Raw genomic sequence first — 17,318 nt, 5'->3', positions numbered from 1 at the left:
TGCATCTGCGATGCGTAAAAGGCGAGAAGCCACGTTCGTTCTGGCTTCTCCAAACGATTCGCATAACTTCCGCAACACTGCATGGAACTAGCGAAGCACGTACTGCATGTCGAATCTAGCTTTTGATCGCCGCAATTTGGTACAGCATCGGCTAGTTTGGTCGCGTTTACTTGCGTAACTGTGCTCTTTTTTTTCTCTCTTCGCAGACGACTTACACGGACAAGGGACCCAAGGTGAGCATCCTCATTCGCGCTGTGAAGTTTTACACGCACTCAGCATACTTCACACGGATCAAACTCAATGCTGTAAAATACACGCTGGTTCTCGTTTGAGCTCTTTACAGGACATCGAATCCTCCCACTACAACTTATTTTTAAACACCCAAGTGTTAGCTGCCGCAAAAAAAAAAAGAATAAATGCAGAAAACGTACTGTTAGAGGTCCTCACCCTAGCCTCAGATCAGGCGCTTCAGATTTCGATGGCAGAATTAGCCAATTGGGCTTTGCTACATCATTGTTTCTTAGCTAACGGCATGGGGCCAATGGTTAAACCATCATATCCCATCGAACGCTGCAGAATCTACTCGCGACGTCATGCGAACGGTTTTCGCGGTCCCACACCCTCCGCGGTGGCTCAGTGGTTACAGCGTTCGGCTGCTGACCCGAAAGACGCGGGTTCAATCCCGATCGCGGCGGTCGAACTCCGATGGAGGCCCGTGTCTAGAGGTCCGTGTACTGTTCGATGTCAGTGCACGTGAAAGAACCCCATGGGGTCGAAATTTCCGGAGCCCTTCACTACGGCGTCCCTCATAGCCTGAGTAGCTTCGGGACGTTAAACCCCATAAACCATAACCCACAAGAACTGCCTTAAGTACGTAACTATCATGTACACAACTTGCGAGAATGCTTGAGCGAACTTCTGCGACGCGACCGTGGGTAAACGCCTGTTTTCATGCGTGCGAAACGTGACACGGCTGAAAACTTTCGGGACGCGACGCTCGTTATCTAGGCAGCCTTGCGCGAGCGCGCCATGCGTGTGGCGTCATGTAGTATGCTGTCTCGAGATTTCTCGCGCGTTCCCGTACGCGCTGAGATTCACGGCACTCCGACGAACCCGCGTGCGGCCTGACACCCGAAGCCATGGGTGAGGCAGACGATTCTCGTCGATAACAGATGCAGACGACGACTGCTCGTGTGTCGGTTTCGTCTGCGTCCGGTCTGTTGCCAAGGGGCAGGATTCTCAGGTCACGTCAGTTGCGGAAGTGCTCATAGGACCCCATGTATTAAAATCTGTAGTTAGCTGACTGCCGCGACACCTATGGGCAGCAAAATGAACTGTGTACAAGTTAAAAACTCCGAGACTGTTGATAACCGCGCTATGACCGGCAACCAAATCAGTGAAACAGCAGTAGCAACCAAAACGCGTAGGTACATTAGTCGTCCGAGAGATAAAGTGGTGACAGTTAAGAAACGCATTCAACGCTTCTGAAGTTAATGAAGATTAAAGGCTTCAGTTTCCGTTTGCCGCTCCCAGCTGGCTTTTTCGTCTGCTAACATAACAGGCATATAGATTTGTACTCCCTCATGAATATTTGTGGAAATGAAAATGGCTGTGTGCCTTAAATTAAACCCATATGAATTAGGTTTGATATTCATCGGTTCCACTGAAAAGCCACTCACAATACAGGGGCATGAAATAGCCAGGTCTGTCTATAAAGTCTATAGACACTCTGTAGACAAGTCCTTGAGAACAGTCTATAGGCAACACAAAATTTTATAGACAGCCTATAGACAATCTATAGGTTTATGCCCATACACTTTTCGTAGACTTTTGTCTACAGGCAGTCTATATACTATGAACAGACAAAAATAAATATCTATAGGAAGGCAATGGAGTCTATAAGAAGTCTATAGACAATTTTTATAAGGGTAGAGGACAACTTACTCCCTTTTTAATCCTTTCTGTTTAGAGCATTTTTGGAATAGAGTATTTTTGGAACGACGCTTTCGTGCCTAATATCACAAGTACAATCGGGGAGGGGAGGGGAGGGGGGTCTCGATATAACAGGCGAATGTACCGTTGTGTGATTGTGGGTTTTTGTGCACAATGTAGTTGCTGTAGGGGGCGGGGACCTCCGTCAAGCCTCTATAGGCTTTTTGTCCCCGCTCCCCACATCCTTGATGTGAAAATAAACCTGATTGATTGATTTATTGACTGATTGATTGATTGATTGATTGATTGATTGATTGATTGAAACCAGATCAATTGGGAGGTTAACATTAGGAACTCACGGCAAAACCACAAATGAGGCAGTGCAGGGGAGCAAGGGATGGATATCCTTAGAAGCCCGGGAAGCGCTCGTGTACGAATAACGGCCGCGAAAGATGGACGAAAACCGATGAGCAGCCGCCGCGGTGGCTCAGTGGTTACGGCGCTCGGCTGCTGACCCGAAAGACGAGGGTTCGATCCCGGCCACGGCGGTCGAATTTCGATGGAGCAGAAATTCTAGAGGCCCGTTTACTGTGCGATGTCAGTGCACGTTAAAGAACCCCAGGTGGTCGGAATTTCCGGAGCCCTCCACTACGGCGTCCCTGAGTCGCTTTGGGACGTTAAAGCATGATAACCCAAACTATAACCCAAACCAAACGAAACCAAACCAAAACCGATGAGCAACTAAGGCATTAGTACAGAAAGTGCGTTTACTCACAGCAATGTAGGTAGAGAAGTAGAAAACTGACCAGTAAGTACGCAGGATTCCAGACCGGAATAATGAAGAGCGTTAAAAAGAGGGTCATAGAGTTAGAGAGAAAGAACTGGGCAACCTCGATAAAAAAAAAAAAAAGCCGATTATACAGGCGTGTATAGAAGGGGTAAAGATGAAACCAGAAACGAATCACTTCACGATAATTCAAAGGCGGTGCCCTATTATCTGAAGCGAGGTCAGGATGCCTGATAACGCGCAGATACAAGAAGACAAAGCTGCGAGGATGATTCATGCAGAGTGTGTGGTAGTGAAGGGTCTGCTGGAATGCCGTAGTGTCCGTCCCAATTTCGAGGCCGGCCAGATCAGCGTATTTGAGGCGCTAGAAGAGCAATGATTTGTTGCGTACTTTTCTAGAGAGAAAGATTCAATGTACTTACAGTCGTTACGTACGATATGCATGACTTAGCAGTCTCGCTTATACATGCAATTCGCTACGCTTTTAACGTTCGGCTTTGAGAGAGAAGGTTCAACCATGCGCGTTTTAGGAAGGAGACAGGTGTCAGCCTACAACGAAATGGCCAGGCAGTTTTTTTTTTCATTAGGTAGCTGAACTCAGTACAGGCAGCTAGGTATACAACCGAAGACGCTATACCTATTGACGACCAGCAAAACTATACGGACTAATTGCCAAATTATTGAAACGATGGAATGAGTCCAAACTTAAAATGCGCAGTTATGGGCGGCTGCGTATGTAGGTTTTTGAAGGCAGGATTTACGAGCCACGAGTCACCTCATCCTTGAGGACGCCTTGGCATGTCTCCACCATCTGAACATGTTTGCGACAACACGTTCTTTGATCGCCTTCCCTTTCTCCTTTTTGTCTTAATACACTCTTTCCTTATTCTGAATCTTTCAGTTCTTTTTGCGAACCTCTCGAACCACTATTCTTAAAGCGGAGGTGGGAGTTTTTGGTTACGCCGCATCACACCGAAGTCAATTCTATTAAGTCAGGACAAAGCTTTGCTGTATCATTCCTTTCTGTATCAGAATGGAACGACCTTACAAACGATACTCTTTTAATCGCCTGCTCATCGAAGTTCATTGAAAGTGTAAGAAAATATGCACTTGTCATAACAATGTAACCCAACACTTCCCACCACCCTTTATATAATACCCCATCCCTGGGGCCTTTAAGGTAACAAAATGAAATGAAATTCCTAGTAAGCATTCCCTAGTAATCAACCCGCTGTAAGCGAGGTAACGGCAGGAGGTCATCATGATGAGCAAATGACGACATCGAAAAAGCTCAAGCACAGGAATCAAACGAGAGGTTAGCAAACTAACACAGCCAGCTAGCAAGATCACGACTGAAATCTTAGGATTGAAGCCGTTTCTCGATGTTCTTTCGACGTAGTGTCTCAGTCAAAACTAAAGTTTCCTGTTCCAAGCTGGGGCTCTACCACTGCAGGCATTGTCGCACAGGCACAGGTGTGATAGTCTAACCATGTTGCTCAAAATTGTACATGGGCGTACTATTATTTAAGAGCTCATCTCACTTATCAGTTTTGTTCCACAAACCACATTGTAGATTGCCTCACTCATTAAGCAGTTCCAATTTTGCATCCTTAGAAAACGTTCAGGCTTTTGTATGAATATAGCTTAGATTGGTCATTATGGAATACGCTACAGTTAGAATGGAATAGTCTAGGTTGGAATAGCCGGTATGAATTGAAAATAATGCGGAATCAGCTGGTTATTCATCGTCATCATCATCATTAGCCTGACTACGTCCACTCTAGGGCAAAGGTGGAATAGCTTAGCTCCTTGGCGTGCATATATTGTGACTATTAATTTCTGGAGAAACTTCCCTGCCAGTTATCTTGCTGTTGCCGTTTTATTGCAGTGACGTACCCAAAGCGTGCTATGCACCCAGGAAAACGTCAGAGCGGAATTTCTAATTAACCTGTAACTAAACAAATAATACTGCGCAGAAACACATGCGAACCAATCCGAACCGCGTACTGTACTGGCATGCTAATGTCGAAAATCTTCTCGGTCGCGTCGTCCTTGGGGGGGCGCCAGGCTTGTTGCCCGGGGCCTTCTGGAACCTTCCTTGTCAGCATTCCAGGAGAATACACGCCTTCGGGCGAGGAGAAAGAGAGAAACCGGCAGGTTGGGAGAGGGAGATTAAGTGGACAGGGGGGGAACGGGAGGGGATCGGGACGCCCACCATTGGCAGTCGACGATTGTTTTCCTTTTACCTACTTCATTTTTCAATCACCGGCAATGTATTTGCCTTCACCGCGTTGCGTAATCCCCCGTGTCCGTCTTAACGCGCCTTGTGGTCGCCGCGAGTTGTGCGAGAGTTGCTGAGTGAGTTTAGCTTCCCGGGATGCAGTTTTTACATTAAGCGACCTCTCTGCTTAATATATCTTAACGACCTCTCTGCCAGCAGCATGTCGCTTCTCGATATAGTCGACATAAGCCCGTACAATGCGGAGTAAACTCTTACATGAGACACTAATGGACCCTAAGGAACTGCTCCAAAGCGTTTGATTGTTTGCGGAAGGCAAAACCGGAGAAGATGACTGGCTCCAACACCGGCACTAGCGTGAACTACTCGCCTGTGTTATTAACAGGCCGCGTGTTTAGTTTTACCCTATTTGATGGGGCATTCTGGCTTAAGCTTAAGCCTATAGCATTCATTTTTTAGCTATAGGGCAGCATTTTCATAGGCTGAACAGGTGGCTTAAATCGCAAAATTCCCGCTCAGAGCTCGTCCAATAAACTTTCCCTAACTAAGTCACAAGAGACGTCCCCAGAAACGTTGAAACCGCCGTAAATACGAGGAGCGTTATTGAAGGCGCTTTTCTAGAGAGAGAGAGAAAAAAAAGAAGCATAAACGCGCGCTTGAAACGCAGTTGTTGTGATGTAGATCTGAACTGCACTTTCTTAAAGCAAACAAACCATGCAGGAAAATGTGCTTAGTGTTCCTTTGAAACCTGAACGAGTTTCTACTATATATTTTCGCATCTGAGACAGCTTCTGTTTTCATTGTTGTTCTTGTTGTAGTGCATGTTGATCAGGTTGGCGACTGAACAAGTTCGAAACCTTAGTCGAAATGCGTGGGAGCTTCATTAGACGAAAAGTGATGAAAAATGAGGCAGCGTAAACTTGTAAAATAAAAAATAAAAAAAAACAACGTACCTTCCAGTTTAACAAAGACTCCGCTTCCATCTCACGGAGGATGCCGGTAGTAGTTCTTCGTGGATGTGGAATGGAAATCTGGAAACTGTTAGCGGAATAGTATTCTATAACGACCATGTATAGTGCACTTATTTGTATTTAGCACTGTTCGTGTAAAAAGAACTTTGCTTGAGGGATTACTCCATTATTGCGCCCCTGCAAGAGAAGGTATTTAAGACTTATCGTGTTTAGTTCTTGGCGATCAATATTTCTGAATTTGCAACACAAATTGTTCGTGTGAAGATGGCGACAGGCGAAATCCTGAGGCCGAAGCGCTATGTTACTAGAATGGGCAATTACCCTAATATTCGCTTGGCAGTAAGCCACTATAAATATCACTATGAATATCAGGCTTAAACTGATCCTATAATATAAATGAAATGGGCTTGAGCTGATATAAAACTTTCAGGAAAAAAAAAAAACAGTTATGAGCCAAAACACGCGGGGACCTCGGGGGCATATCCGTCTGACGCGTGGTTATACCCTGCTGTCACCTTGATTGGCACGCACTCTTTTAGTTGGCAAATCATTTTCCTGATATTTAAGGTTCCCAACATAGCCTACCTGTCTTCTTCGCAGTTAGTTACATGACAAAACCAAACTAACTTCAAAAAGAGTTCGTTCTCAATTTTTCTCTCTTTTTTGGCAGCCTGAAGGCGGCCGATTCCTGGCCTTCGATCACGTGACCTTCTGGGTCGGAAACGCCAAGCAGGTAAGAATATTACTCCCACGGAGACCTACGGAAATGTCCCTCGTTACGTTTTTGTTCCTTTCTTTGACAGTTGTGTCAGGCGATGTTTGCACCAGTTTTTCTTGACATTCTTGGCCTACTAGTGCACCATGATCATCGTATCAATCATCTACCGTGATACAAATGCCTCTGAGCCCAGCAATCTCCCGGCAACGGCCAAACTAACTCGGCATGGTTAATTGGAGATCAGTCGTGAAGGGGGGGGGGGGGGGGTATTCTTTGTCGTGAAACGGACTTAACCAGCTAGGCTGACGATGATTATTAAGGCGAGAGCATTATACGGCTCTGTCGCGTCAGCAAAAAGTGTCCGCGAATTTTGTCCGCACGATTATGTCGTTCTCTAAAGACAAAGTGAAAGTGTTATTGTGACAGACAGTGTGTGATAAAATGTTGCCATTGGGAAATGTTTGGTTGATGAGATATAATTAGTTCATTATTTAAACGCGAAAAAATACACTTAGACATCAAAATAGCCATGGACGTTGATGTAGCACATGGACGTCACAACAGTCACGGACGTCGATATAGTACGTGGACGTTTTGCTTCGCATTGCTACAGTGCGGGTCGCCGCTGTCATGGCCGCTGTGATCTCGAAGTTTTTTTTTTTATTATCCATCACTGTCGTCATCCTTTACACCACTCCCCCTGCTGTCCCCAAGGAGGTTATACATAACCTCCTTGGCTGTCCCTCGGTATTACTGGAAAGTGTTTGCCCTGTGTTTGCGCTTCCGATTGGAGGAGCGATTCGTGACGCGTGTCGGGCTGCCTCGGCTTACCTACCGGCTGGACTCTCGTGCCTATGCAGGCGGCCTCCTTCTACTGCACCAAGATGGGCTTCGAGTACTTCTGCTACCGGGGTCTGGAGACCGGCTCCCGCAAGGTGGCCGCGCACGTCGTCCGCCAGAACAAGATCATCTTCGTCTTCGCCTCTGCCCTCAACCCGGACGACGAAGGTAAGGACGCCTTTTTCCTGGCCACTGGAGTTAGAGACACACTCAGAGAGAGAGAGAGAGAGGGGGGGGGGCATCTTTAACCCTGTAGTGCTCAGAGTATCACTTGTGATAGAGTATGTAAAAATGCTCACAATTTCCATTTCTATACTCGCAAGACTGCACGAATTGCTGATGTACTTGCAGGAACAGCTTTTTCCTACATATTCATGAAATTTTAGCGCCAAAATGTTAGCTGTCACATATGCAAGACACCTACTTAAAGATAACTTTATGCACAAGATAACTCTGATGTCATCATCATCAGCCTAACTACGACCATTGCAGGGCAAAGGCCTCTCCCATGTTTCTCCAATTAACCCTGTCCTTTGCCAGCTGCGGCCACCGTATCCCCGCAAACTTCGCAATCTCATCCGCCCACCTAACTTGGTTTGGTTTATTGGGCTTTAACGTCCCAAAGTGACTCAGGCTATGCGGGACGCCGTAGTGGAGGGCTCCGGAAATTTCGACCACTTGGGGTTCTTTAACGTACACTGACATCGCACAGTACACGGGCCTCTAGAATTTCGCCTGCATCAATCGGAATTCGGCTGCCGCGCTTTCGCTGTTCCTTAATGCGCTGTTCCTTAATACGTCACACTTTTCACGGGCGTGAATTGCGCAACATAAGATGGCGGACACTGGTCTTTTCTGCTTCTGTTGTATACCTCGTTAGCCTTTGTCTCGGAATAAACCCAGAACATCTTGCACACCACCAATCTCCAGGGCATAGTTGCACTATAAATGAACCCATTCTACACCCCTAAAATAAAGCAGGGTACAGGATAGACGTTGCCCTCTTGACGGAACTCTTCTCACAGAAATTACGGGTATTATGCGGGTGGTGCATGTCGCGTTATACCCTTTGGGGTGCAGATTGGCTTACAGTGTGCGCAGAAATTCGCTTTTAATGTGCATTTGTTTGCCAAGATCTTCGGGCTACCAAGGCTTCCAGGTTGCTCAGAAAATGAAGCTAGATTCGTTACAGACGACACGAGCGATCTTCACTATACCGCCAATGTAACATGCACCGCTATTCGCAGAGATGGGGCCACACCTTGTCAAGCACGGTGATGGAGTGAAGGACATCGCCTTCAGTGTCGAGGACCTGGACACCATTGTCAAGGTAAGCTAAAAGCGCGTACGGGCATTGGTTTTTGTGCAGCGACAGATGTTAATGCGAAGGTTCCCGGCCAAGCGTGGTTTTCGTCGTCTTCAAAGAACGTCCGAGCACCTTTTCAAGACGCTCGGAGGAACCGTTTTTTTGGCTTGTGGCGAGAACATGGGGGAGCTTAATCCCCGACTCTTTCTCCTGTACTACGAGCACAGCCCAATATGGCGGCTCCCATTGACCTCTTTTTGAAAGGAGGGAGAGGAGGGAGGCAGGACGGGCACCCCGCATGGGAAGCCAACCCGGTGGGGCGCGATCACTTGATCGCGCCCCACCGGCAAACGCTGATTTGTTTTCGCGGTTATTTCGCGTCTGTTTCACCCGAACGTGACGTAGGCAAGAGCGGTATAGAGGGTGTTAAGTGGTAATGGGCTCGACTTCACCTCTGTCCGTCATTAACACCCGGAAGCATGTGTCGGGGAAGGATCAAAGCGAAGATAGGAAGGAAGGTGCGATTGGGAACATGGAGAGAGATCCCGAGCAGCGCTGATAATCGTTCCAACATTTCGGTGCTACACAGAACTAGAGTGAAACTATTCATTTCCAATATTGGGTCCATTGCCAGTGCTGCTTGGGATGTCAATAGGAACGACTCTCGCCCGATCCTATAGGGTTAGGATCAAGCAACCGTGCTGAGAGCCAGACAGGCGAGAAACTTGCCTGTCATTGTGTAGCCTATTGACAGTGGACAATGGGAGAAAGAGACTTGTCGAATAAAGGCGCTGATTCTAAGTGCGAATGGGAAGTTGTAAGGATGCCTCGTAAAGAGTACTGACAGTAGACGATAGTTTTCGGGGTTGTTGTTGAGTTAGAGGAAAGTATGGAACCGAATAGAGAATGCACTTAAGCATTAGCGAGTTGAAAAGCCTACTTTTCTCTGAAGCCGGCGTGCCGTGAATATTGCCATTCGCTGCATCTTGATGAAAACGTTTGTGAAGGTGGATACCCAGAACTCTGCAAGATACAGCCTTAGGGATACGGGCGTGATTATGGGGGGAAGATAAGCGATCTGAGAGAGCGCTGACTGGAAGTATGAAAACGGATGAGCTCCGACTTCCCTGGCGCTGGTTGGAGGCCAGCCTCAGAAAGATAGGCGGAGATTACATTCAAGCCCGCCCAAAGTGTGCCCTCGATTTCTCCAGGTGAGCACCCTAGGTAATCGGCCCAGCATTGCAAATGGATGGTTTCACTGTAGTCCTTTTGTAGGAACGGCCGTGCTAATACGTTTCCAACGTTGGGCCATATTGCAAAGGGATGGTTTCACCGTGATCCTTTGTCGGACCTGCCTTTGCGAATACGTTTCCAATACTGGGCCGATTACCTTACTGCTTGGCCGCACACTAGAAGGTAATGCCGTCAGCGTAGAAGACATGAAGAAGGTGAGTACGTCCTCAAGCTGACGAGCTAGTTGTGACAAGGTCAGGTTAAAGAGAGTAGGAGACAATACGGATCCCTGTGGAATACCACGGTGAGATTCACAAGTGGGGATAGGCTGTGTAGACTTGACCCATATGCTGTGTGGTTGTGCATCAAGTGCCGCACACGCCCAGAACAAGGAACATTGGGACAAAGTACTAAAAAGTGCTTCACCACACGACCTGCTTCGGGCTGTCCAGGAGGCCCGCGAGGCGGCGGAGAGCTTCGGGCTCTCTGTGCCGACGTGGGAGCTGCCCTCTACACCTGGCGCCTAGCCGAGGGTCCTTCAGGACCCCTACTGTGGGAAATAAAGTTTTACCACCACCACCACAGGCCACCGCCGAGCCTGAAGCGGGCCATGCCTTTCTGGAGAAAGTTTGAAAAGTAAATATACACGCGATGACCGTACTACTTGGACTGCTGAACGAACTTCAGAATTCAATTGTCTGATGGCGTCGAAAACCTTTCCAGCATCCACCGTGACTACCGTTTGTACTTGGAAAGTGTGTTGCAGAAGAAAGAAGTCGTCATGAACGGAAATATTGAATTTAAAACCAATTTGGGAGAATTGAAAGTAGTTGATAACATCAAGATGACCAGGAAAGCTGTTCAGCACCATTCGTTCCATAGTTTTACGTTTGAATGAAGTGGGGCATATATGGGGCAATGGTTGATGAGTGTGGAAGGTTTGCCGGACTTGAGAATCATCACAATTGCAGATTACTTCCACTCCGACGGAAAGGTGCCGGCTTTGTTAATGTGGTAGAACAGCTTTTCCTTTTCTACACCGGAGAGATTTGGTGATGACCCGCCGTTAAGGCTCAGTGGTTAGAGCGCTCGGCTACTGAGCCGGAGTATCCGGGTTCGAACCCGACCGCGGCGGTCGCGTTTCGATGAAGACGAAACGCAAATGGCGCCCGCGTGCTGTGCGATGTCAGTGCATGTTAAACATCCCCAGGGGGTCGAAATTATTCGGAGCCCTCCATTACGGCACCATTTTTTTTCTTTCACGCCCACCTTCCTCCCTTCCCTCACGGTGCGGTTCAGGTGTCCACCGGGATATGTGAGACAGTTATTGCGCCATTTCCTTCCCTCAAAAACAAATTTTCATTTTCATTTTCTCATGTGCTGTGTGATGTCAAAGCACGTTAAACATCCCCAGGTGGTCGAAATAATCCCGGAGCCCTTCACTACGGCGCCTCTTCCTGTCTTCTTTCACTCCCTTCTTCATTCCTTCTCATACGGCGCGGTTTGGGAGTCCACCGAGATATGAGACAGCTGCCGTTTCCTTTCCTCAAAAAGCAATTTCAATTTTTCACGAGCTTTGACGAAGTTCAGGTGTCCACCCATAGTTCTTTTCCGATTGATATCCTCAACAGAGAGCAGGCCACCACGCTCAGACGACTACAAACAGACACCTACCCAAGCAGAGCCATGCATCATAAAATGTGGCCGAACAGATACGCGAAAGAGTGCGTGTGGTGTGGGGGCTACGCCACAACGTACCACGCCATCTGGGGCTGTGAAAAAAGCCCTTTATCACCAAAGATAAATAGCCCTAGTCTATAGAGCAGTGGGAGGCCCTCCTGGCTGACTCCGACCCGAGCACACAGCTTATGCTGGTGACGAGGGCCAAGGCAGCGGCGGAGGCCAACGGGATCCTGGACTAGGGAATACCGACCACTGAAGCTCCACATCTATCTATCCCCAACCCCCTACTCCCTAACTCTTCCTTTTGCAAAAATAAATGTTCTTACTACTACTACTGAAATAAAAGTTGTTCAATAAATCAATCGATGCCCGCACTGTGGAGAGATCTGCGACATCTTTCACGTACTCAGAATCCTCACCTTTCCCACCCCCACCCGAGAGGCATGGGAGACTGCCCCCCTCAACTGCTCCACACTGGAGTCCCAAAAGGCTCTAGCAAAGCGGGCGCGAGACGGGGCCTCGTCGTGTGGTGTCCCGGACTGATACCGACCATGCAGCGGGTTTTATGACCCCCAAACTGTCCTTTTTAAGGCGAAAGCCTTTAATGCCTCATACTGTCGTGACCAAGACGTGTTAGCAAATGTGTCCGCGTTTCAGATTGGTCGAAATGGTCGTGACGTCACTACGCGCGAATTTCAAACGGGCCCAATTGTACTTTGGCTGGTAATCAAGCGACCAATTAAAGGGATGGTATAGTGATGCCCCAAGTAAGTGGGACTGAGTTTAGTTAATTAGTTAATTAACCAGTTAGCCTAATTAACCTTTCTAGTAGGACCAGATAAAAAATCTCTGCCTCTCCCGTAACCGAGAGTAGAGTAAGCATGAAATGTTTACGGGCCTAATGTCATCTCGGTGGACACCCGAACCGCACCGTACAGGAAGGGAGGAACGCCACCACCCGTTCAGCGCGATGCCTTGCCATTTGAACGCAAGGTTTTTTGAGGAAAGGAAATGGCGCAGTAATTCTCTGCCATCTCGGTGGACACCCGAACCGCACCGTAAAGGAAGGGAGGAACGCCACCACCCGTTCGGCGCGATGCCTTGCCCTTTGAACGCAGCGCTTCTCCCCCGGATCACGTATGACAACGAAGTGTAACGTGGCATTTATGTGCTTTTTGCACGCGTTATTAGAAATCGGAAATTATAATTCCGTGCATTACCAAACGCACAGCGACTGATATCTTGATAAACATTGAGAAGGCGCTGGCAGCAGTTATTTTTTGTGACTCCTTTGGAGACCAACCGGCGCTTGCATGCCGGTCGCGTAGGAGGGCTTACAGAGTCTCGTTAAATCTCGTTAAGTCTCGTACGGTGCCCGGATGTTCTCGTTTCAGAGCCCGGATGACTGGAATTCAGTGCCCGAATGAGTGGATTTCAGTGCCCGGATGAGTGGATTTCAGTGCCCGGATGATGGCTCTCGGTCTCGGCGTGACGTCATCACACTGCCGACAACGGGGGCTAAAAGCATTTCATGCTTAATAAATAAAAAAATCTCTGCCTCTCCCGTAACCGAGAGTAGAGTAAGCATGAAATGTTTACGGGCCTAATGTCATCTCGGTGGACACCCGAACCGCACCGTACAGGAACGGAGGAAGGCCACCACCCGTTCAGCGCGATGCCTTGTCATTTGAACGCAAGGTTTTTTGAGGAAAGGAAATGGCGCAGTAATTTTCTGCCATCTCGGTGGACACCCGAACCGCACCGTAAAGGAAGGGAGGAACGCCACCACCCGTTCGGCACGATGCCTTGCCCTTTGAACGCAGCGCTTCTCCCCCGGATCACGTACGACAACGAAGTGCAACATGCAATTTATGTGGTTTTTGCACGCGTTATTAGAAATCGGAAATTATAATTCCGTGCGTTATCAAACCCACAGCTCCACTGATATCTTGATAAACATTGAGAAGGCACTGGCAGCAGTTATTTTTTGTCTCGTTTGGAGACCAACCAGCGCTTGCATGCCGGTCGCGTAGGAGGGCTTACGGAGTCTCGTTAAATCTCGCTAAGTCTCGTACGGTGCCCGGATGTTCTCGTTTCAGAGCCCGGATGACTGGAATTCAGTGCCCGGATGACTGGATTTCAGTGCCCGGATGACTGGATTTCAGTGCCCGGATGACTGGAATTCAGTGCCCGGATGACTGGATTTCAGTGCCCGGATGACTGGATTTCAGTGCCCGGATATCTGGATTTCAGTGCCCGGATGACTGGATTTCAGTGCCCGGATGATGGCTCTCGGTCTCGGCGTGACGTCACCACACTGCCGACAACGGGGGCTAAAAGCATTTCATGCTTAAAAAAATCTCTGCCTCTCCCGTAACCGAGAGTAGAGTAAGCATGAAATGTTTACGGGCCTAATGTCATCTCGGTGGACACCCGAACCGCACCGTACAGGAAGGGAGGAACGCCACCACCCGTTCAGCGCGATGCCTTGTCATATGAACGCAAGGTTTTTTGAGGAAAGGAAATGGCGCAGTAATTCTCTGCCATCTCGGTGGACACCCGAACCGCACCGTAAAGGAAGGGAGGAACGCCACCACCCGTTCGGCACGATGCCTTGCCCTTTGAACGCAGCGCTTCTCCCCCGGATCACGTACGACAACGAAGTGCAACATGCAATTTATGTGGTTTTTGCACGCGTTATTAGAAATCGGAAATTATAATTCCGCGCGTTATCAAACCCACAGCTCCACTGATATCTTGATAAACATTGAGAAGGCACTGGCAGCAGTTATTTTTTGTCTCGTTTGGAGACCAACCAGCGCTTGCATGCCGGTCGCGTAGGAGGGCTTACGGAGTCTCGTTAAATCTCGCTAAGTCTCGTACGGTGCCCGGATGTTCTCGTTTCAGAGCCCGGATGACTGGAATTAAGTGCCCGGATGACTCGATTTCAGTGCCCGGATGACTCGATTTCAGTGCCCGGATGACTCGATTTCAGTGCCCGGATGACTCGATTTCAGTGCCCGGATGACTCGATTTCAGTGCCCGGATGAGTGGATTTCAATGCCCGGATGAGTGGATTTCAATGCCCGGATGAGTGGATTTCAATGCCCGGATGAGTGGATCTCGGTCTCGGCGTGACGTCACCACACTGCCGACAACGGGGGCTAAAAGCATTTCATGCTTAAAAAAAAATCTCTGCCTCTCCCGTAACCGAGAGTAGAGTAAGCATGAAATGTTTACGGGCCTAATGTCATCTCGGTGGACACCCTAACCGCACTGTACAGGAAGGGAGGAACGCCACCACCCGTTCAGCGCGATGCCTTGTCATTTGAACGCAAGGTTTTTTGAGGAAAGGAAATGGCGCAGTAATTCTCTGCCATCTCGGTGGACACCCGAACCGCACCGTAAAGGAAGGGAGGAACGCCACCACCCGTTCGGCACGATGCCTTGCCCTTTGAACGCAGCGCTTCTCCCCCGGATCACGTACGACAACGAAGTGCAACATGCAATTTATGTGGTTTTTGCACGCGTTATTAGAAATCGGAAATTATAATTCCGTGCGTTATCAAACCCACAGCTCCACTGATATCTTGATAAACATTGAGAAGGCACTGGCAGCAGTTATTTTTTGTCTCGTTTGGAGACCAACCAGCGCTTGCATGCCGGTCGCGTAGGAGGGCTTACGGAGTCTCGTTAAATCTCGCTAAGTCTCGTACGGTGCCCGGATGTTCTCGTTTCAGAGCCCGGATGACTGGAATTCAGTGCCCGGATGAGTGGATTTCAGTGCCCGGATGACTGGATTTCAGTGCCCGGGTGACTGGATTTCAGTGCCCGGATGACTGGAATTCAGTGCCCGGATGACTGGATTTCAGTGCCCGGATGACTGGATTTCAGTGCCCGGATATCTGGATTTCAGTGCCCGGATGACTGGATTTCAGTGCCCGGATGATGGCTCTCGGTCTCGGCGTGACGTCACCACACTGCCGACAACGGGGGCTAAAAGCATTTCATGCTTAAAACCCAGTAGGTTGATTGGTCGAGTTGGGGAATCGAACCAGGGTCTCCAGAGTGCGAGAGGATCGCGGTAACCCCTCCGCCATGCCAGCTCGATGGTTTGGAATGAACAAAGTCGCGTCTAGTGAATACGGTCTTTTCGTTCACCCCCATCTTCCTCCCTTCCCTTACGGCGAGGTTCAGGTGTCCACCGAGATATGCGAGACAGATACATTTCCTTTCCTCAAAAACCAATTTACCGTCGAGCAAGGCGTAGAGCCGAACGGGCAATGGCGTTCTGTGGTCTCCCTGGCAGCGTTGCAAGACGCTGTCGCGTTCCGCTCTTACAGGCGAAGCTTAGCTCCTTAACCACACATCAGTGACACAAGCAGCAACACTGCGCTTACTGGCTTTCGCCTCACCGCACTTTAGGTCAACAAAGTGCCCCCCTGAATTTTTTTCTATTTTATTTATCTCTACTTGCTGCAGTTTTCAATAACAAGAGCGTGTGTTATGAGGAATAAAATCCGAAGATTGGGTGTCAACAAGATTGGATCAATTCTTTTGCATAGCATGCACAAGAATCCCGATATTAATTTGTACACCTACGCGAGTTTCGTTACGTGACATTTATGCACTAGTACACGATTGAGCTCGACTCTGTTTGCAGCGCTAGGCGCCAGGAGTGCCGTCAGATTGCGAAGATTGAGTTTATAGTGGTATATGTGTGCGCGCTGAGTAATAATCTGACTCCGCGATGTCATGTAATGTTGCGAGGGCAGTACTATGCTCACTGCGCGAAAACCCCGCAGTCATCAGAAAACCGTGCCAGGCACGCGTGGCATAAACGGGAATGATGTCGTCACCCCTCCTGGAGCGGTGATGACATCATTCATTGGCGTTGACAACTTTGTGGCAGAAGCGAGGCACTGGAGCGAACGACGACCCGCCGCGGTGGCTCAGTGGTTAGAGCGCTCGGCTACTGAGTCGAAGTACCCGGGTTCCAACCCAACAGCGGCGGCAGCGCTTCGATTGATGCGAAACACAAAATGGCGTCCGTGTGCTGTGCTATGTCAGCGCATGCACGTTAAAGATCCCCAGGTGGTCGAAATTATTCCGGAGCCCTCCACTACGGTACCTTGATCCTGCTCGGGCTGCCATGACTTACAGGCCCAACACGACTTATTCGGGCGCGCCCGGGCGGCGGCCACAGCCACTGCCGTCCCAAACTAGGGACCTCCACCTAGTGCTTGTAAGGATCGGTCCCTTACGGACTGATCCAAGCATACCTCCTGTCCCTTGCTAATAAATGTTTTCACCACCACTATCACCTCTTTCTTCCTTTGTTCTTTCACTCGCTCCTTTATCTCTTCCCTTACGGCGCGGTTCGGGTGTCCACCGAGATATATGAGATGGTTACTGCGTCATTTCCTTCTTTCAAAACCGATTTTCCTTTTGCAAGCAAGGAAGGAAAAACTTTACAATACTCTATAGTGCTTCTTTGTGCAGTTTTTGGGCATCTTCAGAGATGTTCTCTCCTTGGTTGTAACCCCAGGAGTCTACTCTGTCGACCTCGTCCACTTCTATTCAGTGGTCGGTTGCCGTCAGCTCAGGGC

General features: G+C 48.8%; 1 protein-coding gene across 1 annotated transcript in view; it reads left to right on the top strand.

Annotated features, from left to right (window-relative positions):
- Hpd (4-hydroxyphenylpyruvate dioxygenase) overlaps nt 1-17,318 on the top strand; it is a 46,792-nt gene that overhangs the window by 5,811 nt on the left and 23,663 nt on the right. Inside the window, exons 2-5 of the mRNA XM_089540970.1 lie at nt 207-233; nt 6,600-6,662; nt 7,508-7,655; nt 8,735-8,817. Coding sequence (XP_089397096.1) covers nt 207-233; nt 6,600-6,662; nt 7,508-7,655; nt 8,735-8,817 — 321 coding nt within the window. The remainder of the gene's footprint in view (nt 1-206; nt 234-6,599; nt 6,663-7,507; nt 7,656-8,734; nt 8,818-17,318) is intronic.

The sequence above is a fragment of the Amblyomma mixtum genome, chromosome 4 (assembly GCF_055824585.1).
Source record: "Amblyomma mixtum isolate Tamu chromosome 4, ASM5582458v1, whole genome shotgun sequence".
NCBI lineage: Eukaryota > Metazoa > Arthropoda > Arachnida > Ixodida > Ixodidae > Amblyomma > Amblyomma mixtum.
This window is presented reverse-complemented; position numbering and strand designations above follow the sequence as displayed.